This window comes from Prionailurus bengalensis, chromosome B2 (assembly GCF_016509475.1).
Source record: "Prionailurus bengalensis isolate Pbe53 chromosome B2, Fcat_Pben_1.1_paternal_pri, whole genome shotgun sequence".
Taxonomy (NCBI): Eukaryota; Metazoa; Chordata; class Mammalia; order Carnivora; family Felidae; genus Prionailurus; species Prionailurus bengalensis.
The window spans coordinates 33,613,136-33,635,399 of NC_057349.1; the positions used below are offsets into that span (position 1 = coordinate 33,613,136).

Genomic DNA, 22,264 nt, shown 5'->3' on the forward strand with positions numbered 1-22,264 from the left:
CTGTTATATGAAAATACTACATTTTGTTTTATTCATCAGTTGATGGACCTTTGGGTTGTTTTGTTTTTTGGCTATTACGAATAATGTTGCTGTAAGCGTGCACGTATACAAGTTTTTGTGTGGACGTGTGTCTCATTTCTTTGCTGTATACCTAGGAGTAGAATTGCTGGGTCGCATGGTAACTCCATGTTTAATATTTTCAGGACGTGCCCAGCTGCTTTCTAAAGTGGTTGTAATTCACATATGCAATCTACATTTTTTCATTAAAAAATTTTTTTAATGTTTATTTTGAGAGAGAGGGAGAGGCAGAGAGAGAGAGAGAGGATCCCAGGCAGGCTCTGTGCTGTCAGTTCAGAGCCTGATGCAGGGCTCAAACTCATGAAGCATGAGATCATGACCTGAGCTGAAATCAAGAGTCAGATGCTTAACTGACTGAGCCACCCAGGTGCCCCTGAAATTTACATTTTTCTAGGAGCCACATTCAAAAAGTAAAAAGCAACAGGTGAAATTTAACTTTAATATTATATTTTATTTAACCCAATAGATCAAAAATTATATATCCAAAATCATCCCAACATGTAATCAACATAAAAAGTTATTAATGGAATATTTTAGAATCCTTTCTGGTACTAAGCTTCAAAATCTCAGTTCAGAGTAGCTGCATTTCAGGTGCTCAATAGCCACATGTGGCCAGCGGCTGCTGTATAGGACAGCATAGCTGTAAATGGTGTATTAGAGACCTACACTTCTGACTGGATTCCCAGTTACTTGGGGGCAAGACTTTGCGTGCCCATAGAGCTCTATGTGCAGCAGACACTCAGCAGATGTTACACGAATGAGTAAATGAATGAATGGATCCAGTTTTCCCCAACAGCTGCTGACGACGATCACTGTTACTCCCAGGAGCCTCAGCCTAAGTCAGACCCTGTCCGGGAGCTCATGGCCCCACTTCAGAGCCTGGGCCTGGAGCTGCAGCAGGTAGCGGGGGAGGGGCAGTGGCAGAGGATGCCATGCTGGACCTCTGAGATGCCCGGGCCAGCTGGAGGAGGGCTATATGGTCCCTGGGCTGTATTGGGGATGGCAGTGTGTATGCGTTGGGGGAGGGGGTGGACACGGATGTGCCCTGACCCTGTGTGTGGCTGCAGAGGGAGCAGGACAGTCGGGACGTCGTGTGTGGCATCTGCATGGACAAGGTGTGGGACAAGCCAGAGGCCGAGCGGATCTTCGGCATCCTACCCAACTGCACCCACGCCCACTGCCTGGGCTGCCTGCGCACCTGGCGGAAAAGCCAACAGAACTTCCCGCTGGCTGTCATCAAGTCAGTGTCAGGAGGAGCCTGGGAGGGAGGGAGGGAGACACTTCAGAGAGGTGAGGGCTTGTGACTGTTCTCCCACTCCCGCCTCGGCAGGGCCTGTCCCCAGTGCCGTGTCCATTCCAGCTACATCATCCCCCACAAATTCTGGGTGAGCGAGGGGGCTGAGAAGGAGCAACTCATCAGGAACTTCAAGGCTCGGACCAGGTGAGGCTGGCAGGGGGACCATGACCCAGGTTAGGGAAGAGGAGAAGACAGCCTCTGCTCCATTCTGGCTCAGCCGTGGCTCCCAGCCTGGGATCCCCCAAATCCCGGAAGTTCAGAATGATAGAGAGGGCAGACGAGGATGTGAGCTATTTCCACTATTTCAGAAAGCCCAATAAATAATGATGAGTGACCGAGACAGCAGATCAAGCCTTCCAGCCTGGCTCAAGGTCAAGGTCAATGCAGGGTAACTGTTTTTCTCAGTGCAATGAGAAACCCTCCTTGGCTTTTACTTCTGATTTTTTTTTTTTTAAGCAAGGAGATAAATTGATATGAATGTTGTTTGTGTAGATGATCTTTGAAAACATGGGGTCTCTGAGAAAGAGACCAAAAGGCAGCCCTTGGAGACAGGGAAAAAGTCAGTAGGTTTTCATCTCTTGTGGAGGGTGGGCATACATCCAGATCTGGAATTAACTACAATTCCACGTTCTTAATTTCACCTTCCCAAAGGGCTTATTATATGCTACATATACAGAGTCTATTTGGATAAAGGGTGGGATCAAAAAAGAAGGTCTTGTCTCTACCTACCTGTGACACATTCGACCTTGTTGAGAAGGCACCAGATTTTGCTGTGAACTATAACAGCTGACTCAACAAAGTGGGGAAAGTTCTTGGGTGAGTCTCACAGAGGAGGAAGTATTTGAGCTGTGGGTTGGAGGAGGGGGCTCCTCTGGAGGAGAAAAGTGAGAGCACTCCAGGCAGAGACAGGTCAAAGTGAGGAGATATTGGCATCTGGGGTACCAGTCGGGAGTCTTTAGAAGTTGTCTAAGACAAAGGGGAGCACCCAGGCCCAGGTAGGATAGGAGATGATGTAGATGACGGGCTTATTATATATGACAGACTTCGCACATTATAAACTCTGTGAAGTAGGGCGTCCTAAGATCCTCATGCTGCAGAAGAAGAAACTGAGGCATGGTCTGTATGACTTAAGTGAGAAAGTGGGGTTTGAAGCCAAGCATTCTGACTCCTAGTGCATACTGGAAGGAATGGGGAAGGGGGGGTATTGAGAGGAAGCGGCCAAGTGACCATGAGGTCAGAAGGAAGATTTAACAGGCCTAATACTTTCAGCATAGGTGGTCCCAGGACTGTCACTGTCCCATGAGGGTGAAGAGAAAGAAGCTGATGGGAAATGTAGATAGGTTGCGTGTGGGGTTTTTGTAGGCTATCCAGATGGCGGGGGTTCCGACGCCAGGTTTGAGTAAATAGGAGGAGGAAGAAGAGAAAGGGCATCAATTTCATTTCATTAGCTAGCAATTACCAAATCATAAGCCCACTCCTCAGAACAGGACATTGTTTTAAGTTGGTTACAGAGACACGTTTTAGGATTATCTTTTCTTGGTGGTATTGTTGAAACTTAGTTCAAAGAAGGAAAAGAGATGCTCAGCTAGCCCAAATGAACTTTGTGGAGACTTAGAGAAAGGCACCCCCCACCTTAAGACACTTTACTGCCATCTGCTGGAAAATAGTTGTAATAAATGTAAAATCTACACTACGATGCCAGTGGCGACTGCGTACAAGTGGTGCCTTTGTGCTGTGTACAACCTACCCAGCCTTACGCGTCAGCCTTCGGTGCTCCTTGTTCCTGGGGCAACAGGGCTTGAAGTAATGGTCTTCTCTCCTTCTGTCCTCTCATAGCCAGATCCGATGTCGGTTCTTCATGCAGGGGAATGGCCGCTGCCCCTTCAAGTCTGATTGTATTTATCTGCACCAGCTACCGGATAAAGCCCTGACCTCTGATTCTCCCTGGACTGAGAGTATGCAGCTGACCTCTGGGAGTGAGGTGGTAACAGCAGGAATGTGGGACAGGGAGGCTGCTTGCCCTGTTTACAATAAATGTCTGTGATAAATGTAAGACCTATACATGATGTCCATAAGGATAATGGTGCCTGCTTAGATGGGGCATCTTTGTGCTACGTACAACCTGCTCAACCTTATGTGTCAGCCTTGATTCTCTTGTTCCTGGGGCAATTGGGTTGAAGGTGATGGGTTTTCATTGATTTCTTTCTCTACTCCCAGGTACTGGGCCCAACAGGGTTTCAAGGGGGCACCAAGCAGGAGGACGAAGCATTCTTCATGGACTGTGCCCTGGCCATGGCCTTCTGGGGTTCAGAACTCTTACTGGATCGCAATAATTCTTACCTTGGCTTTCTGTAACCAGGATCAACATGTGGGGGATGGGGCTGAGGGGCAGGGGGTTGCTAGGTGGTAGGTCTTTTCCCTTTTGGGACTTGGTGGGGGATGAAAGTAGCAAGCCCTCCATGCCCATGAAACTAGTACTGACACAGCTAGGGAACAGGGGAAGAGGTGGGGGGCTCTCGGGAAAGAGGAGGTGTTCACTTTCTTGCCAGGGACTTGGTTTTTAACTTTGCTTTTTGTAGGATTCTGAAAGAAAACCAATAAAATGCATCTAAGCCATTACTGCTAGTATCTAAAAAGTGTCTGCTCATAGCCCGGATACCCTCCCCCTAAACCAAGGGGGGTGGTTCTGCATTCATTCTGTTGCAATATCACCTGTCAGCCTCTGGAAAACTTCATTTTATGCTCATAAGAATACGAGAGTGGAAAATAAAATTAATAACAACTTAGTATTATAAAAATAGTAATGACATCAGAATCCCATGAAAGGGTCTCCAGGATCCTCCTGGGTTGTTTAAACCACTCTCAGAACTTTCCCCTCCATTCTCCTTCCCAGTGGCTAGAATGCAGACCTTGGTGGGCATGAGCCAGAGCCACCACCAGAGGGTAAAGCTGGTAGTTGAGGATTGGCAAGTCACTGAAGGCTATTTAGCATTCCTGACCCTACCTGCTACTTGTCAGGGCCTGTCCTCCCAACAGCTGGTCATTTGAAGACTGAAAACCTCTCTTATGAAGTTAGAACAGCTAACCTGAGACAGAGGTGTCTGCACAAAACTTCTGCTAATGTGGTGTCTGCAAAGCAGTCACTATCTGAGAGATACTCCTTAGTCTTTCCCAACAGCTCCCTTGAAATTATTTTGGAGAGAACAAAAGTTTGGCTCCAATGAAAATCGGATCCAGCTCAAAATATTCCTATGGCTTACCATACCATTACCATGCCCACCTGGCCAGCTCAGGTGGTAGAATGTGCAACTCTTGATCTCAAGGCCATGAGTTCAAGCTCTGCACTGGGTGTAGAGACTACTTAAACAAACCAAATATTCCTATGCTTACCATACTACTTAGAGTGAAAACTGAAGTCCTCTTTCTGATCTCAAGGCCTCAGAAGACCTGGCCCAGTTACCTCTCTGATCTCTTCTCTGATTACTCTCCAAGTACATTCTGCTCCAGTCATGCTTATGCCTCAGGGCCTTTGCATGTGCTGCTCCCTCTGCATGAAATGTCTCCCCACAGATCTCTCTACCTGACTTGCTCCCTTAACTTCTTCAGGTTCATCTTGCCTGCCTACCTGTTTAAATTCACCTCCCCCACCCCTGCTTCCCTGCTATATTCTTCTTGAAAGCACTCACCACAATCAAACATTCTACTGTTTACTTATTAGTTGTCTCTCCTCACTGGAGTGTCAGCAACAATGAGGTGTTTGTTTTGTTCCCTGAAACCCCAGCCTCAGGTGCTCAGCAAAGATTGACCGAATGAATGGATGTGTGTGTGACTGCAGAAGCTGGGAGAATGGTAAACACAAACTGGAACCCAAAGTGGGTTTTGTGGGGTGCTGTGGAGCTCTTCTCCCCTCTCTAATCCTCTGTAGTGATTCCTCCTAGCCTGCTACTTCAGTAGAAGTCTGCCTCCTCCAGCAAATTTCCTTAAAACTGAAACCTTGGGAGGTGGAGCTACTCCCTGCTCCTTGTAAACAACCAGAGCAAGTGGGCTTCTTGGACTTTGTGAGGAAGTTCACAGCAAGGCCTTTGGCCATATAGTGTCGGGTTTTACTACCACCCCATTCTGAGGGATAGTTGTGCATCAAATATTTCTAGAGGACTGAAACCTTAATGATGGCGGCTGATGGCCTGTGGAAGAGGTGACATCAAGGCAGGTTGGTAAATGGTGACCAAATCCTATCGCAAAGTTTGTGATCTACACATAACATGGACATCAGATAAAATTAAATGATACTTGGATCCTGAAGAACAACAGGATTTCTGGGGCGCCTAGGTGGCTCAGTCAGTTAAGCGATGCACTTCAGGTCATGATCTCATGGTTCGTGGGTTCGAGTCCCGCATTGGGGGCAGCCCGAAGCCTCTTCGGATTCTGTGTCTCCCGCTCTCTCTGCCCCTCCCTTGCTCCCGCTCTGACTCCCTCAAAAATAAACATTGAAAAAAAAAAAAAAAAAAGAACAACAGAATCCCTCACATCCACTCAGCACCCCCACCTCCCGCCCAACTACTTCAGGAAGTGTGGAGGAAGGAAGGTGTAGATCACAGGCAAAGATCCACCCCTTCACCAAGCCCCGCCCCACTCCACTACCTCCGGCAGGACACCTCCTACAAGCTACACGCGAATTCCCACATTGTGGCCCTGCCCTCACCGCGGCCCCGCCCCATCCGCGGATCTCGCGGGGCCTTCCTCCCGCCCCCTTACTCCGTTCCCAGACTCTCTGGCCAGGATCATTGCTAGCCCCGCCCCTTCCGGCCTACCCTGGCCGCTCGCTCCACGTCCGGCCCCGCCCCTAGCCACACCCCGCTCGGGACCTTTCTAACACTGGGCGCGAATCTCACCGGCGGGTGGTGCTCAGTGTGCGTCTCCGAGCGCCGAGTGTGGCAGGTGCGGGAGGACACTCTTCGCGGCGTCGGGGCAGGCGCTGGGGTCCTGCTCCCTTTCTCCAGTTGTCGAGGCTGAGGTCAGGAACCAGATCGGCAGCTGGCGCAGCACCGGGTCCCGGGCATGGCAGCCTCGGAGGCTGCACCCATCCTGACTGAGGGCTCGGGGTCGGCGCCCTGGGCGCAGCTGGATGCCCCCGCCCGGCTCCTGCTGCAGGCGCTGCAGGCCGGACCGGATGGAGCGCGGCGCGGCCTGGGCCTGCTGCGGGCGCTGGGCAGTCGCGGCGGGGAGCCCTTCGGCTGGGGCCACGTCCTCGAGGCGCTGTGCCAGGAGGAACCCGTCGTGGAGGGCCCGGACTGTCGCCTTGAGCTGTAAGTCATCTGGTTGTGGGGCGCGGCATTTCTCCAAGGTCCTGTGAGGCATGGGCTGGCGCCGCCCACTTTTCTAGATGAAGAGACCGAATCCCGGAGCGGTTAATTGGTTCCCCTCTGCCGGGCGTCCCTGCCGCGCACCCTGTAGGGAGGAGCATCCAACAGACCTTTATTGAGAACCTGCTGGGTGCCGGGACGCAGCCGCGAACCTGCCTGGAAGACACCCGCCTTCCGCTGAGTGTAAATGAGTAATTAGAAGCCAGTCGGCCGGGGGCGCCTGGGTGGCTCAGTTTGGTTCGGCGTCCCACTTAGGCTCAGGTCAGGTCAAGAGCTCCTGGTGGTTCATGAGTTCGAGCCCCACCTCAGGCTCTGTGCTGACGATTCAGAGCCTGGAGCCTACTTCGGATTCTGTGTCTCCCTCTCTTTCTGCCCCTCTCCTGCTCACGCTCCGTCTCTCTCTCTCTCTCTCTCTCTGAAAAATAAATATTTAAAAAAATTAAAAAAAAAAAGACGACACTGGGCTCAAATAGATTCTGTTCGCAGATTCCCATCTCTAAAGAAAGGGAACGCATACCTCCAGCGTAGGGATACTTGCCTATAACAAAGTGTACACAAGTGCAAAAATAATGCCCAAGGGGTGCCTGGGTGGCTCAGTCAGTTGAGCCTTCGACTCTTGAATTGGACTCAAGTCATGGTCCCATGGTTTATGGGATCCAGCCCCCTGTCCGGCTCTGTGCTGACTTGGTGGAGCCTGCTTGGGATTCTCACCCTCTCTCTCTGCCCCACCCCCAAATAAATAAATAAAACTTAAAAAAAAGTAGCGCACATTATAAAGTATACAAAAATAGACATTTAAAACGTGGTGAGAAAACGGACCATCTGTTGGAATGGCTTTATAATGTCGAATTTTCAAAGCACAGTGTACATTCTAGGGCAAAATCACTTTTCTTAAGGATGGTGTTCTTGATAATTATAGTCTTTGGTATGACTTTGAACTTTAAAAAAAAATTTTTTTTTATGTGACAATTTCTGCTAGGAGAAGGGTCAGCTCTGCCATTTTCTTATTTGGTGTGCGTCATTTACTGGCATTCAGTTTCTTTTCAGTCATCCTTATAAGTTGTGTGTCCATTTAGTGAGGTTGGTGTTGTTAAAAAGCAATACCGTATCCATAAATTCCTTTAATTATCCTAATTAAAGTGCACAGAAAAATTTAGAAAGTGACTGAGGTGCTGCCTTCAGCCTCTAGGGGGCTCTGCACACTTGGATACCCCTCCCTCAAAATTGGGCTGGAGACTGGAAGGTGAAGGGCCATTCCATACACAAATATTTATGATAACTAACTTCTTATGTTTTAGGTAAGTAGAAATGTAAGTTCTAATACTGGCTTCCCACACCCCACTTTGAATTTTTTTTCAAGAAATGGCTCAGGAGGACTTTCTGCATCCCCAAATTGGAGGTCATAGAAATGTTTGTCCAGCTGTCTGGCTTTTTTCGGACAGAATAAGAGGAGGGGACTTAATCTAAGGTCTCTGGGTACAACTTTACTTCAGTATAATTGGTTTCTTTCATAATCTCATGTATTTTATTTTGTGCATTTAACACTTATTTTGATAAGGGGGTTCGTGCACACACAAGAGTTATAAGTCCTTGAAGTTAGGATAGGGTCTCCCCCACCTCTGTACTCCTAATCATCCTCTACCACAAATTGACCATATTTAAAAAAAAATTTTTTTTTAATGTTTATTTATTTTTGAGAGAGAGAGGCAGAGCATGACCCGGGGGAGGGGCACAGAGAGAGGGAGACACAGAATCCGAAGCAGGCTCCAGGCTCTGAGCTGTCAGCACAGAGCCCGACCCAGGGCTCAGACCCACGAACCATAAGATCATGACCTGAGCCAAGTCGGAGGCTTAACTGACTGAGCCACCCAGGTACCCCAAATTGATCATCTTTTTAACTTTTACTTTAGTTTTCTCTCTCACTTAAGTGGTTGGTTTTCACAAAGAAATAAAAGTCAGATTTTTTTTCTCTTTCACTCATCCCAGGTGCCCCTTGTGTATGATGATAAGCAGCCCTGCAAAGTCCCATAGAGAGGAGCAGAGGCGTGATGGCAGGTGGGCTTGATGTACCCATGACTTGCCACACCAGTAAGCCTCGGGTCCCACAGCGTCTGGATTCGTGCCTTTACAGCATTACAGATGGCTACACTGCTCTGTCCACAGTAGTCCTTGCCGATGTCTGGACACTTAATTCTGAGAGTTAATTCATTCAATAAAGTGTGTACCAAGTGCCTGATGTGGGCTGATGCTCTGCTGGGTACTGGGACATGGAGGAAGGAGACACTGCCTGTGCCTCTCAGGAACTCAGCTGGGTGAAAGGAATGTCACAGCTAGACTGATGTAACCTTGTGAGTTCCAGGGGATTGCCAAGGAGAGCACAGGGCTGCAGAATAAGCACTGCACAGCATCCTAGAATGTTATTATTTTACTTTGGGCCTTGGTGCATCCCACAGCACATTCTTTTTGTTTGTTTAATTTTATTTATCTTTTTAAGTAAGCTCTGTGCCCACCCTGGGGCTTGAACTCATGACCCTGAGATCAAGAATCACACGCTCTAGGGGTGCCTGGCTGGCTCAGTTGGTGGAGCATGTGACTCTTGATCTTAGGGGCTTGAGTTTGAGCTCCCCCCCCCCCCATGTTGGGTGTAGACTTAAATACATAAATCGTTTTACAAAATTAAAAAAGAGTCACATGCTCTACTGACTGAGTCAGCCAGGCACCCCTGGGGTATTATTTTTATGTAAAGTTTGGGAAGGGACTTTTTTTTTTTTTTTTTTTTTTTTTTGTAAAACAAGCATAGATCTTTTGTAGAGTAGGTTTCAACGTGAATTTTTGAGCTGAACTAGGAGATGTCAAAGAGCAGAGCCTAGCATAGAATACATGAATACATGCTCAATTTAAAAAATACTGAATTGTTCAGAGAAATTTTGGCTGTTTAGTAATAGTAAAATGAACTCAAGCTGATTTAACAACAACGTAAAATACACGCTCGATAAATGCTTGTTGAATGACTGTCATGCTGTCCCCCTCCATCCATACTGACTCGCAGGTACTGCCTCCTAGTTACCCTGTCTGTCCATTGCCATCTAACCTGTAGCTCTATGCAGTCTGTCCTGTGCTCCTTCCAGGAAGATGCTCTTGACTGCTTGTCCTCCTGCTCCCCAGGAAGCCACTGCTGCTGCGGTTGCCTCAGTTATGCCAGAGGAACCTGATGTCCCTGCTGATGGCTGTTTGGCCGTCGCTGCCTGAAAGCGGACTGCTCTCTGTGCTGCGGATTGCACAGCAAGACCAAAGCCCTGACCCTGACACCTGGCTCCGGGCCCTGGGGGAATTGCTGCGAAGGGATCTAGACGTTGGGGTATCGACTGCGGGAGCATCCCCATTGTCTAAAAGCTGCCAGAGACAGCTCCAAGGCCTGTGTAGGCGGCTGGGCCAGGGAGGCAGGAGGCTGAAGTTGCTCCAGACTCCGGATCCTGGAGAGGAAGAAGAGGAGGACAAGGAGGACGAGGACCCCCATTGGCCTGGGAAACGCAGAAAGGGGCCAGAGGAAGAGCCTGCCAGGCCTGAGGGGGAGAGGGCCCCCAAAAGGTTCCGATATTTGGAAAGGGAGGAAGAAGGTCACAAGGAAGAGAGACACGAACCTGAATCTTTGGAATGCCTGGCAGATGGAGGAGGTACATTGCCCATTAAGAACCAGCCTGTCCAGGCTGAGCCCAGTGCGGCTGGTCAGAGTCTGGAGGATGCCAAGGGCCTAGCTGAGAATTTGGAGCTGCCCAAAGCTATCCAGGTACTAGGGTGGGGAGGCTGGCTTTAGAGGGATCCTCCAGGAGTGGGGGGTTTATCCAGGGTCAAAGCTGGTTGGGAGACCATTTCCCAACTGGGATAACTGTGGTCCATGGAGCAAGGGGTAGGAGGGTGGGGTTAAGGGAATATAGTCTCTGCTCCACAGCTTCTGAGGATGAGGTAGGAAGGGAGTTATTGGAGGTGGGGAACCTTTGGCCTAATGATGTACAATGTGAGGTTAAAGGGTGCCAAGCAAGAAGAGAAGCTCCAGAGCTATCCTATGGAGAGGGCGTGGGACTGTGCCGTGTTCGGTCTGTCCTCCCGACCCAAGGCCTGGGTCTTACCCCCATTAGGGTGGGTGCAGAGAGGTCAATCTACACAGCTGGATTTCCATGGGCCTTGTCTACTTTGAGTTCTTAAGTACTTTTCAAGGTTAGGCTTTGTGTTCTTGTTCTTCGTGAATCATCTTTGCCCCCTAGCTCCCACTGACCCAGGGCCTTCTCTGGAGAGGGAGCTAGGGCTGGGCTTGGGGCCACACTGTGCTGGTAGGGGCTCAGCAGTGATCAGGTTCTCCTCTGCAGGACCAGGTTCCCAGGCTGCAGCAGCTGCTCAAGACCTTCGGGGAGGTAACTGACCCCTGCTCACCATTGCCCTTCTTCCACCTTCTGCCTGGATTTCAGCCACGCCCAGGAGAGCACAGGCTGTTTGGACAATGAGGGTCAGGGTGAAGGTCTGAGGACCGTCACCGCAGGGGCTCTTCTTGGCCCAAGTCCAGATACGTTGTCTAACCCCAGAGCAGTCCCTCTCCTCTGGTAGCATCCAGGGTCTTCACCCACCCACTGTGCCAGACAAAGGGGTGGTCTCTGACTTGTCACCAGGGGCTCTGCCAGCCCTAACATGGGATTTGCCTTTCCAGGGCTTGGAGGGTGCCCCTCCAGTTGAGCTACAGCTTCTCCACGAATGCAGTCCAAGCCAGGTGAGTCCAGGAAGACGGCCTGGCCTGAGGATATGTCCCCAGCCTTTTTCCACTTACATCTGTGTTTCCTTGCCTCGTGTGGGAATTTGGGGAGAGGATTTTATTGGGTTTTTGGTCTCTTGGGCAGGGGTCACCGTGTGCTTCCTTTGAGCCCTTGGCCCCTCACCATAGGGCAGCTCTCCCTGCCTTCCCTTCCCTTGGAGTGTCCTTGCCCCACCCATTCTGCTGCCCAGTTGGCTTGAGACCGCCTAGCAGAGACAGACCGAGTGTCTGTGTTTCCCTCCTACTTGGCAGATGGAACTGCTGTGTGCCCAGCTGCAGCTCCTGCAGCTTTCGGACACAGCTCTCCTGCAGTTCTGCACCTGGCTTCTGTCCCTTTCACCAGACCTTAGCCTCAGCAATGCTACCATTCTGACCAAGAGCCTCTTTCTAAGACGGGTAGGTGCATTGGGATACACTTGGCATGCTGGGGACAGTGGGGGAAAGAATGTGAGCCCGCAGAAGAGTGTGCTTGGGAGGAGGGGTTCCCAAGGCAGCCTGGGGCACAGAAAGAGCATGGACCTCCAGGCCATCTCTCCACATGGCATCTCATTCCTCCCTTGTGGGCCCCAGACCCTTCCAGAAGCTGAAGGGATTTAGGAGCTGGGGAAGGGAACTTTTTGTCCTCCCATGTGAGTTCTAAATAACAGAATTTTTGTTTTTTCTTTGTAACGTCGATCACCATCTGAAATATGTCTGATAAGCATTTATTACAGGGAAGAAGAAATGAATTAATTAATATTTTCCTCCCCACTGGCTGTAGATTCTGTCCCTGACTTCCTCGGCCTCCCGCCTGCTCGTGACTGCCCTGACCTCCTTCTGTGCCAAGTATGCTTATCCTGTCTGCAGAACCCTTCTTGGCCCCGTGCTCCAGGCCCCAGGAACTGGTAATTCTGGAACGAGCCCCGGCCCAGTAGTTCTTCCCTCTCTGTTCCCAGCACCCTTCACTCCAGGGTGGCCCTGGCAGTTGTGTATTCAGTCGGTAAGGTTACCTGCTGCTTCCCTGACGATGCCCCCCTGTAATGAGCCAGGCATTCTGTTCCATCCTCTCCTACCATTTCCTCCCAGACTTCCCTTGTTCTGCTTTCCTCTACCCAGGTCCAGCTCAAACAGAGTTACTCTGCTGCCTTATGAAGGACGAGGCCCTGGAGCCAGACACGCAGGTTCTAATGCTGGGGTAAGTGTACAGGCCTCCGTGCTGCCCCCACCCGCTCCCACTGGCCAGGCTGGCTCCCGGCATTCTGGAGTTGGAGCTGGCTGGGTACCAGGCCCTGTGCCTGAAAGACCGGCAACTGCACAGCTGATGCCCCTCTCGCTGTTGCCTGTCCTGTCCTCCCTCCCGTGGGCGTGTGCCAGTTGCCATCCCGTGAACCTTCCCAAGGCCAGGGTTTCAGTCTTCCATGCCAGGTGCCTTGGAGAAGGTAGAGAAGAGGCTGGGGGTCCCTGCTCCTGAGTAGTGCACAGTGTAGTTGGCACAGAGGTTAAGAGCACTGGCTCTGGGGTCAGACAGACAGGATTTCAAATCTCAGCCTTGCCTTGGTGAATCCAGACAGGTTATTCCATCTCTGTGAGCCTGTTTCCTCATATAAAAAAATGGGGATGATATTCGCTCCGTGGGATTTTTTCTAGATATCAAATGTGGTAATGCACATAGACCTCCGCACAGTATTTGGCCCCTAGTAAGTGCTCAAAGATTGTTATTAAATTGGTGTTTGGTTTGGGTATTAAAACTGGGGAGTCGGGGCGCCTGGGTGGCGCAGTCGGTTAAGCGTCCGACTTCAGCCAGGTCACGATCTCGCGGTCCGGGAGTTCGAGCCCCGCGTTGGGCTCTGGGCTGATGGCTCGGAGCCTGGAGCCTGTTTCTGATTCTGTGTCTCCCTCTCTCTCTGCCCCTCCCCCATTCATGCTCTGTCTCTCTCTGTCCCCAAAAAAAAAAATGTTGGAAAAAAAAAAAAATAAAAAAAAAACAACCGGGGAGTCACAATCCAGACATGTAGGAACAATGGGGAGCTACAACCCCATTGGACACTAATGTGAAATGTAAAATGCTAACTGTAACACGAGAAGGGGGCGGCCTGAAAAACAACGTCCACCACCACTTATCGAGTACGTTGTCTGTGCTTTAAGTTCATTATCTCAGTCTTCATGCCGTCCTGTGAGGTAGGTGCTGTTGCTGCCTTAGAGTTGGAAAAACTGAAGCTCAGAGTAGTTAAGGGACGTGGTCAGAGGTCACACAGCCAGCCAGGGATAAAGCCTGGGATCTGACTCAAGACCGTCTACCCACGAAGCCACAGTTTCCATGTGATGCACTGCCCATGCGTGCACGCAGAGGACTGTGCGGTAGAACAGGAAGCACAGTAGAGTGGCCCTCACTGTGGTCTACCTTTTCCCTGTGCTCTGCAGGGCATGCCGCCTTCTCTAGAAAGCCTTCATAGGTATCATCTCGCTGCATCCTTGGCTCACCCTCACCTTTGGTACCTGGGATGCTCTCTCCACTCCTGCTTATTTTTCAGGGAACCTTTGTACACCTCACGCCAAGTCCTTCACCATCCCTTCCAGGAGTCTTGGGCTGTAGTCTTCCCAGCACCGAGTATGGGCTGGCTACTGAATGGCCGCCAGCATCGGGGGCTCTGAGTACTTCCTTGGTTGGCTGGGGATCTTGGCTGTCTCCAGTGCCTGGCACTGCCTTGGGGTAGGAGCGATGGATTCCCAGGCTTGGGCCGGTCTCACTGGAGCCTGTGCTTTTTGCAGACAGATCTTGGAGCTGCCCTGGAAAGAGAAGACGTTCCTGGTGTTGCAGTCACTCCTGGAACGGCAGGTGAGCAGGCTGCCCTGGGGAGGGCTGGACCGAGAAGTGCTGCAATGCTGTGGCCGGGCGTGGGGCTACCGGGTTTCTGATCCCTCCAGTGGTGGAGGGGCAAGCAGAACAGGTGCCCCCTGACGGTAAGGGAGTCCTGGGGCCGGAAAGGCTGGTAGCAGAGAGCTGACTGCCTGCTAAGTCCTAGCTCTGCCTCTTACTAGCCGTGTGGCCTTGGGGAGGGACTTTTTGATGTGTTTGTGTATAAATTTAATTTTATTTTTCAATAGGTTATAGATCCTTTTGTTCAAAAATTGTAAAGCCCAAAGGATATGGTGAAAAATATTCCCCCAGCCATCCAGGTCCCCTCTCCAGGGCTAGTCAGTGTTACTAATTCCAGGGGAACCCTCCCAGAGGGTTTTTCTATATAAGGACATGTGTTTAAGTTCACTTTTTCCTTGCTTTTTACATAGATGGTAACACACCAAGCTCAGTTCTCTGTACTTTGCTTTTTTATTTTATTTATTTTTTTTTTAATTTTTTTTTTTTAACATTTATTTATTTTTGAGACAGAGCATGAATGGGGGAGGGTCAGAGAGAGGGTGACACAGAATCTGAAACAGGCTCCAGGCTCTGAGCTGTCAGCACAGAGCCCGACGCGGGGCTTGAACTCACGGACCGCGAGATCGTGACCTGAGCTGAAGTCGGCCGCTTAACCGACTGAGCCACCCAGGCGCCCCTGTACTTTGCTTTTTTAACCTGACAGTATATTTTGGTAATTTTTCCGTATCACTACCTGAGTCCTACCTCATTTTTTTAACTTAGGTAGTTGACCTGACCTCTTTATGCCTCAGTCTCCCCATCTACAAAATGGAAGTGATGACACCCAAGGTTGGGGTGAGGTTGAAATCGATAATTGGTGTAAAGTGCTCAGAACAGTGCCTGATACATAATAAGTATCGATTACATTATTATTAAGGAGAGCTATTGTTACTATGCTGGCACTACCCCTTGGGACTCCTCACTCCTTTATACCTTAAACCACCAAGCCAGGCCAAGACCTATGTGCCAGGCTTTATGTGCATTATCTCATTTAATCCTTTTCGCCCTCTTTAGGATTAGATATCATGAACCTCATTTTACAGATGTAGAAACTGAGGCTTCGTGTGGTTAAGTGACCTTCCCGGGGTTACCTAGTTAGGAAGTAGTAGAATTGGGATTTAAATCCGGGGCCCTTTCTTGTTCTGTCCCATCTCCCAATGTGTGCAGGTGGAGATGACCCCTGAGAAGTTCAGTGTGTTGATGGAGAAGCTCTGTAAAGAGGGGCCAGCAGCCGCCACGTCCGTGGCCTATGCCAAGCTCATGCTGACAGTGATGACCAAGTATCAGGCCAATGTGAGTATCAGTAGGGCCATGAGGGCTGGCCCCGCTGCTCTGAGTGTGCCACCAGGGTGTATGTCTAGTGTTTGCTGGGGAAGACACCCTGAGTGTTAGCCAGGGAAACTATGAGTTCAAGCCTAAGACTGGGGAATGAGACTGCTTAGGAGTTCATTCATCCCAGCAACACCGCTGTGGGCCAGATGTTATATGGGGCACTGGGGAATGAATAGTGACCATGACGCAGTCCCGTCCTTGACTTGACACTCTCCACCAGTGCCAGGCTAGTGAGGCAGGAGAGCGATGATAACCAGATCACTGTAATATCTGGTAGGAGCCAGGTGAGAGGTGTGGGTGCTGGGCATTGGGTGGCAGAGGAAGAGGGGTGCAACTAAACCCTGCTTGTGGTTGGGAACTGGGACAGGCTTCTCAACTCTGAAAGGGTGAATGGTGGTCAGGGGCCAAGACTGAGGAAAGGGCATTTCAGGTAAAGGAAACAGTTTAAGCAGTGAGTGTCCAAGGGGTCTACAGGTAGTTCGCTGTAGCTGAGGCCTAAAAACGTGAGAGCAGATGGTAGCTGGGGTGAGGTTCAAGGCTAGAGTTAAAATACTGAGAGCTAATATTGCGTAGCCCCTGCTCCGTCTCAGGCACTGTTCTAAGCCCTTTGCTTATGTTAACTTGCTAGTTTATTCCATGTGTTAGCCCAATAAGAAGGTACCATTATTAGCTCCATTTTATAGATGAGGAAATTGAGACTCACATTGCCAGGCCATGCTAGCATCTTATGGAGGATGCTATAATTTGATGAGGAGCATGGAGTTATCCTGAAGGCCAGGCATCCTTGGATGTTGGCTCTTTACCTTTTTGGGGGAGTCACAGGCCCATCCGATGATTTGATGAAAGCTATAGATCCTCCCAGAAAAATGAAACCATGAACACACATCTTATGCACAATTTCAGGAGGCTCCTGGATCCACCAAAGACCCTATGTAGATCCTGGAAGAAGGTCCTCCAATGTGAGGCATCAGTAGTTATCCCAGGGCTTTCAGCTGGAGTGTCTTGCTCAAATGTACATCTTATAAAGAAGCCTCGGACATCTGTAAGGAGTGGGGATTCAAGAGAAGACAGGGCAGAGATCTGTCAGGAGGTTGTAGCAACAGATCAGGGAAGAAATACTGGCCCAGAAGGAATGTGGCAGTCACAATGGAGTATCTTTGACCCTCAGTTTTCTATTCTGTAAAATAGGAGGGGGGCACCTGGGTGGTTCAGTCGGTTAAGCGTCTGACTTCGGCTCAGGTCATGATCTCACAGCTCATGAGTTCGAGCCCTGAATCAGGCTCTGTGCTGACAGCTCAGAGCCTGGAGTCTGCTTCAGATTCTGTGTCTCCCTCTCTCTGCCCCTCCCCTGCTCACGCTCCATGTCTCTCTCCCTCAAAATAAATAAACATTAAAAAAAAAACAAACTTTTTTTTAATAAAATAGGGTTGTACAGATTTTATGAAGTCATGGTTATAAAGTGTTCCTACATAGAAAGCACCCAATAATTGTCAACTGTTATTAACATGGCCGACTTGGGGGGGGCACCTGGGTTGCTCACTCAATTACGCATCGGACTCTTTGATTTTGGCTCAGGTCATGATTTCAGTTCCTGAGTTTGAGCCCTGCATCAGGCTCTGCACTGTCAGATTTTCTGTTTCCTGTCTCCCCCTTTGTCCCTTCCCTGCTTGGGTGCATGTGCATGCACACACTCTCAAAAATAAATATATGAACGTTTTTTTTTTAAATGTGGCTGACTTAGTAAGTTGTACACTTAACATCTGACCCCTGGTCCACTTGAACCCGAAAACTTAATCATAGTAGAATAATGGGTTTAGATATCTCCTCCATTGTCCTGGTGTCGTAGATTCCTCTCTCCTTCCTAAACAGTGCCATGAGGCAGAGGGGAAAGGGAAGGATCAGCTGCTGGAGTCCTGATAATTATCTTCCTTCTCCCCAGATCACTGAAATCCAGAGGCTGGGCCTGGCCACAGCCCTAGAGCTCAACACCACTTTTCTGAGGAAGTCCCTGCAAGCCGCCCTGAGACGTCTGGCTCCCTGACCATCCAGCAAGGGACCATACTCCTAGAGCTCCCTCACCAGCTTCCTGAAGGATACTTCTGCCCCTAGTACCTCTCCCTGACCCCTTGCCTGGGGCTAATGGCGGAACCTGCCATCCCTGCTCCAGGATGCAGAGAGGCCATCTTGGCCTTCCAGCCCAGGCAGGGTCCTGGGCTAGAGGGGTTGGATGGGCTCACTCCTTGTCACTTTTACTTCAGGCTGCCGGGACAGAAGCTTTCTGATAGGCCTCAGTAGAGTCAAAGCAGACCCAGAATACATGAATGATGCTTCAGGGGCCCTGGAGTTGACCTGTGTGCTCAGCACAAATATCTTATGCTCAAGTGTATGTTATGACCCTCTGTGTTCTTTCTGATTTGGATAATAATTTATTAAAAAGCAGATATTTAATAAAAAGCAGGAAGTTTAATGTCTTATTCAAAGCAGTATCTGCCTTCCTATTAACTCTGGGTGTTTGTTGAAACCAACACACCACCACCACCCACCTACTCAGTGACAAGGGGCATCTTTTTCCTGGTGAAATCCTCTGTGAGGGGAAGGTGACAGTTCTCAGGTTCGTTCATTCACAGTTCTGTGCGATAAGGTGTGATGCCACTCACCTCGGCCCTATGAGAGCTGTCTGTTGTGCACTGACCACCGGGGAATGGGGCCGTGAAGGTGGGTGCAGCTCAGTCTGGAGCTGGAGGCTTTCGAGGAGGAGTCTGTAGGACTCCTGGGGTTTCTGTGGGCAGAGAAGAGGATGGGGCCGGTTGGACCGAGGAAAGGGCAGAAAGGGTTGTGCAGTGCTGGCCGTGTGTGTTGTAGTAGCTAGGGAGGCACCTTGTCTATAGTAACTACTTAACGGGTAGATGACATTGAATCAGCTATCAAGTGAAAATTCATCACAGTACTTTCCCAGCTCTTCCCCACTGCAAGCTTTGAGGGGCCAGGAACCGAAGTTTCGTGACATTTCCCTTCTCACAACGTCCTCTGAAGCCCTGAGCCCCAGAGCAAGATGGTGAGGGAGAGGTCAGGAGCAAAACCCGCTTTTGAGACCCGAAGCAGGTGTGCAGGACAGGAGGAAAAGGGCAGAAAAGGTTGGAGAGACAAACATGGGGGAACTGCATGCTCTCAGCGACCATTACGGTGCGGTGCCCAGTACCAGCCTAGTAAGTGCCTGGCAGTGGCTGGCGCCAACGAGAATATTCCTCGCGGGCCACGGGGCTCCCAGGACCGCAGAATCTATCTCCCAGTGTTCGAGCCACTCTAGCTGTGTAACACGCGGCAGCGCCCTCCAGCGGCCGCAAACGGCTGGGCTCCCCGGGGATTGCGTGGCCCGGCCCTCGCGCTCAGAAGGAAAGCTACATCTCGCGAGAACAGAAGCCTTATTTGAGCGCATGCGCGAACTAAATTATTCTTTTTTCCTGCTGTTGTGTGTGGCGCTATGAGGTAAGTGGCACTTAGGGAGCCATCCACACTCATCCGCGCCCCCTGGCACCTTGGTGGGGGCAGACTTGCGGGCTAAATCGGGGGGATCCTTGCCTCTGCTTTGCCGAGGGGCATTTGTTGCCGGACGCCGCCCTGCAGGCCCGGCGTTCGAGTTTGAGCGCCAGGCCCGACCGCTAGGAAGGTATCTCTTCCTCCTGGCCTCCAGCTTTATCGCACCCAAAGCTCTCGATTTGGTGTCCGGAAGCCTCTTGGCGTGCGTCGTGAACCCTTCCTCCGTCTCGAAGCCTGAGACTTCTGACTACGCCGAGGGTGTTGATCGGCGCCTCCCGGGTCCTAATCGCTCGTCTTGATTCTCTCTCACAGCAGCAAAGTCTCCCGCGATACCCTGTACGAGGCGGTGCGGGAAGTCCTGCACGGGAACCAGCGCAAGCGCAGGAAGTAAGCGCGCGTCTCCGCGGGGAGGGCGGGCCCGGAGCGCGGTGGCTTGGGCAGTCGCGGGCGGCTGGTTAACTTTATTACCTTCTCTAAGGTTTTTGGAGACCGTGGAGCTGCAGATCAGCTTGAAGAACTATGATCCTCAGAAGGACAAACGCTTCTCGGGCACCGTCAGGTTGGCACCGTTCTGATCCCACCCAGTCCTCCGTGACCCCGTGCCCGTCGCCTCCCATCGGGCTCCCGGTTGAGCTCGAGGCGGCGGGCACGTGCGGCACTGACGCGCTTGGGTAGTTCAGACCCCCTGCTCCGGGCAGGCGTGGCTGGACGGACCCCCACCCTGGGTCTTAAAATAAGAGGGGAGGCGTGGGGAGGCCTTGGCCGAGCCCGCCGGCTAGTTTGAGAAGCCAGACTAGCTGTTGGTGAATGTGGACCTTCTGGGTAAGGCTCAGTGGCTGCAGCGATCCCAGACCCCTTCACCTGCTCTTGGAGTCCCAGGCTGGGTTTGACCTGTTCTGTCCCCCCCAAAACGCAGGCTTAAGTCCACTCCCCGCCCCAAGTTCTCCGTATGTGTGCTGGGGGACCAGCAGCACTGTGATGAGGCGAAGGCTGTGGATATTCCCCACATGGACATTGAGGCTCTGAAGAAACTCAACAAGAATAAAAAGCTAGTCAAGAAGCTGGGTGAGTGTGGCTTGCTGTGGTTTTGTATTTGGGCAGACAGTTCCCATGGGAATGGTAGAAGAGTGGTATTTCTGCCATTGGGATTTTCATTTATTTGTTTTTTTAATGTTTATTTTTGAGAGTGAGTGAGAGCACAGGGGAGGTGCAGAGAGGGAGGCAGATGATCCAAAGTGGGCTCTGCGCTGACAGTGGAGAGCCCAGTGTGGGGCTTGAACTCCTGAACCATGAGATCATGACCTGAGCTGAAATAGGAAGCTTAACGACTGAGCCACCCAGGTGCCCCCGTCCCCCTCCCTCCCATTTGGATTTTTAAAATGATGGGAGAGGGAGTAGAATCGTGATGGAAAGGATCTGCTGTGGTTAGTTGACTTCTGATAATTTTTAACCTTTTAAATGTTCCTTTTTATGTTGGCTTTGAAGATTCTAATTGGGTTAGCTCTCACAGATGGACTAGTCAGGTGCTGGTATGTTTTGACTAGGGATTTCTATTTAAAACTGATTTCTTTTTCGTTTTTATCCTTTGTGTATTTTACAGGTAGGAAATAGGTGCCCTAGTTACTGTGAATCTAGAAAGTAGGAAGGCAGGATTTGAACTCAGTCTTAATGAGCATGTGTATTTTCTATTGAACATGAGGGTGGGTCAGCCTGGGCTTCTGACCAGGTTTCATGTGAATGTTGGACCAGTAAAACTCAAGAGGATAGAGAAACTGGAGTGAGAGGATTAAAAAAGACTTGGTACTTGGAGAGAGGGGTTAGCAGGGTGGTTAGGGGCCACTTCGTGGTTGGTTGACAGAGCCCTGTTTGGAGTTGCTTTCCGGGGCCAGATCCTAAGCATCCAACTGCTTCTCTTCACCAGCCAAGAAGTATGATGCCTTTCTGGCTTCTGAATCTCTGATCAAGCAGATTCCACGAATCCTGGGCCCTGGCCTGAATAAGGCTGGCAAGTTCCCTTCCTTGCTGACCCACAATGAGAATATGGTGGCCAAAGTGGATGAAGTGAAGTCCACAATCAAATTCCAGATGAAGAAGGTAAGGAAGGCTGGCTGGGTTGCATAGGTTAAGCACCACCCGTCCTGGAGTTCTGTAAGTTTTCCATTTATTTTTTCTGAATTCTCTACATGGGAGCCCTGGTTTGTGTTTCTGTAGATACTTAGGACATGTCACAGTCACTGAGCAGGGTTGAAGCTTTTAACATAGCCCTGGTCTTCCTGGCCTGGGGTCAGTAGGTTTATTAGTGACTGGAGGTCAATTTGGTTGGACCATCTGGCTTGTAGTTGTGCCTCCTCTCTTACTCTGTTGCATCTAGCCACCAACCTGATTGACTTTCCTCTTCCCACAGGTGTTGTGTCTGGCAGTGGCTGTTGGCCACGTGAAGATGACAGATGATGAGCTTGTGTATAACATCCACTTAGCTGTCAATTTCCTGGTGTCATTGCTCAAGAAGAATTGGCAGAATGTCCGGGCTTTATACATCAAGAGCACCATGGGCAAGCCCCAACGCCTGTACTAAGGCGCAGTTTAATAAACCCTAGTGCTACCTGCCGTTATCTGTCTGCCTGTGACTAGGGGAGAGGGAAGTGCTCTGTGAGCTGACATTGCATGCCAGAGCTTTGTGCTGATGACTGCAGTTCCTGGCACCCAGTGATGGCTAGTCCTTTTCTCCGTGCTGCAAACCAGGAAGTGCATTCTATCTACCTTAAAATTTAGGTCTTTTGGATACTTACAACATGTGACAGTATAGGACTACTAACAGGGACTGAAACTTCTGTACCCTGGAGGGGCTGATCTAGGCTAGGACTCCAGCCTGTAGTGCTCCTGCTTACTAGTAGAAAGGAGTCAGGGCCTTCACTGTGAGGACGTTGACTCTGTCCTTGGCGGCGTGCTTAACCTGTGCG

The 22,264-nt window shown here is 50.4% G+C and overlaps 3 protein-coding genes across 3 annotated transcripts; all 3 read left to right on the forward strand.

The window, feature by feature from the left end:
- Positions 1 to 689: 689 nt before the first annotated feature.
- Positions 690 to 3,730, forward strand: LOC122490448 (probable E3 ubiquitin-protein ligase makorin-1). Its single transcript, XM_043593154.1, has 4 exons — positions 690 to 1,318; positions 1,409 to 1,519; positions 3,212 to 3,359; positions 3,593 to 3,730. The coding sequence occupies exons 1-4, from the start codon at positions 1,185 to 1,187 to the stop codon at positions 3,728 to 3,730; spliced, it is 531 nt and encodes a 176-aa protein (XP_043449089.1). The 5' UTR covers positions 690 to 1,184.
- Positions 3,731 to 6,207: 2,477 nt separating this feature from the next.
- Positions 6,208 to 18,241, forward strand: FANCE (FA complementation group E). The gene is made up of 10 exons (XM_043592953.1): positions 6,208 to 6,681; positions 9,904 to 10,525; positions 11,103 to 11,147; positions 11,438 to 11,497; positions 11,792 to 11,935; positions 12,300 to 12,423; positions 12,635 to 12,713; positions 14,288 to 14,354; positions 15,603 to 15,728; positions 17,707 to 18,241. Exons 1-10 carry the CDS (start codon positions 6,434 to 6,436, stop codon positions 17,806 to 17,808), a joined length of 1,617 nt encoding a protein of 538 aa, XP_043448888.1. The 5' UTR covers positions 6,208 to 6,433; the 3' UTR covers positions 17,809 to 18,241.
- A 918-nt stretch (positions 18,242 to 19,159) lies between these two features.
- Positions 19,160 to 21,911, forward strand: RPL10A (ribosomal protein L10a). The gene is made up of 6 exons (XM_043592954.1): positions 19,160 to 19,253; positions 19,617 to 19,691; positions 19,783 to 19,863; positions 20,221 to 20,369; positions 21,226 to 21,398; positions 21,709 to 21,911. The coding sequence occupies exons 1-6, from the start codon at positions 19,249 to 19,251 to the stop codon at positions 21,877 to 21,879; spliced, it is 654 nt and encodes a 217-aa protein (XP_043448889.1). The 5' UTR covers positions 19,160 to 19,248; the 3' UTR covers positions 21,880 to 21,911.
- Positions 21,912 to 22,264: the final 353 nt, after the last annotated feature.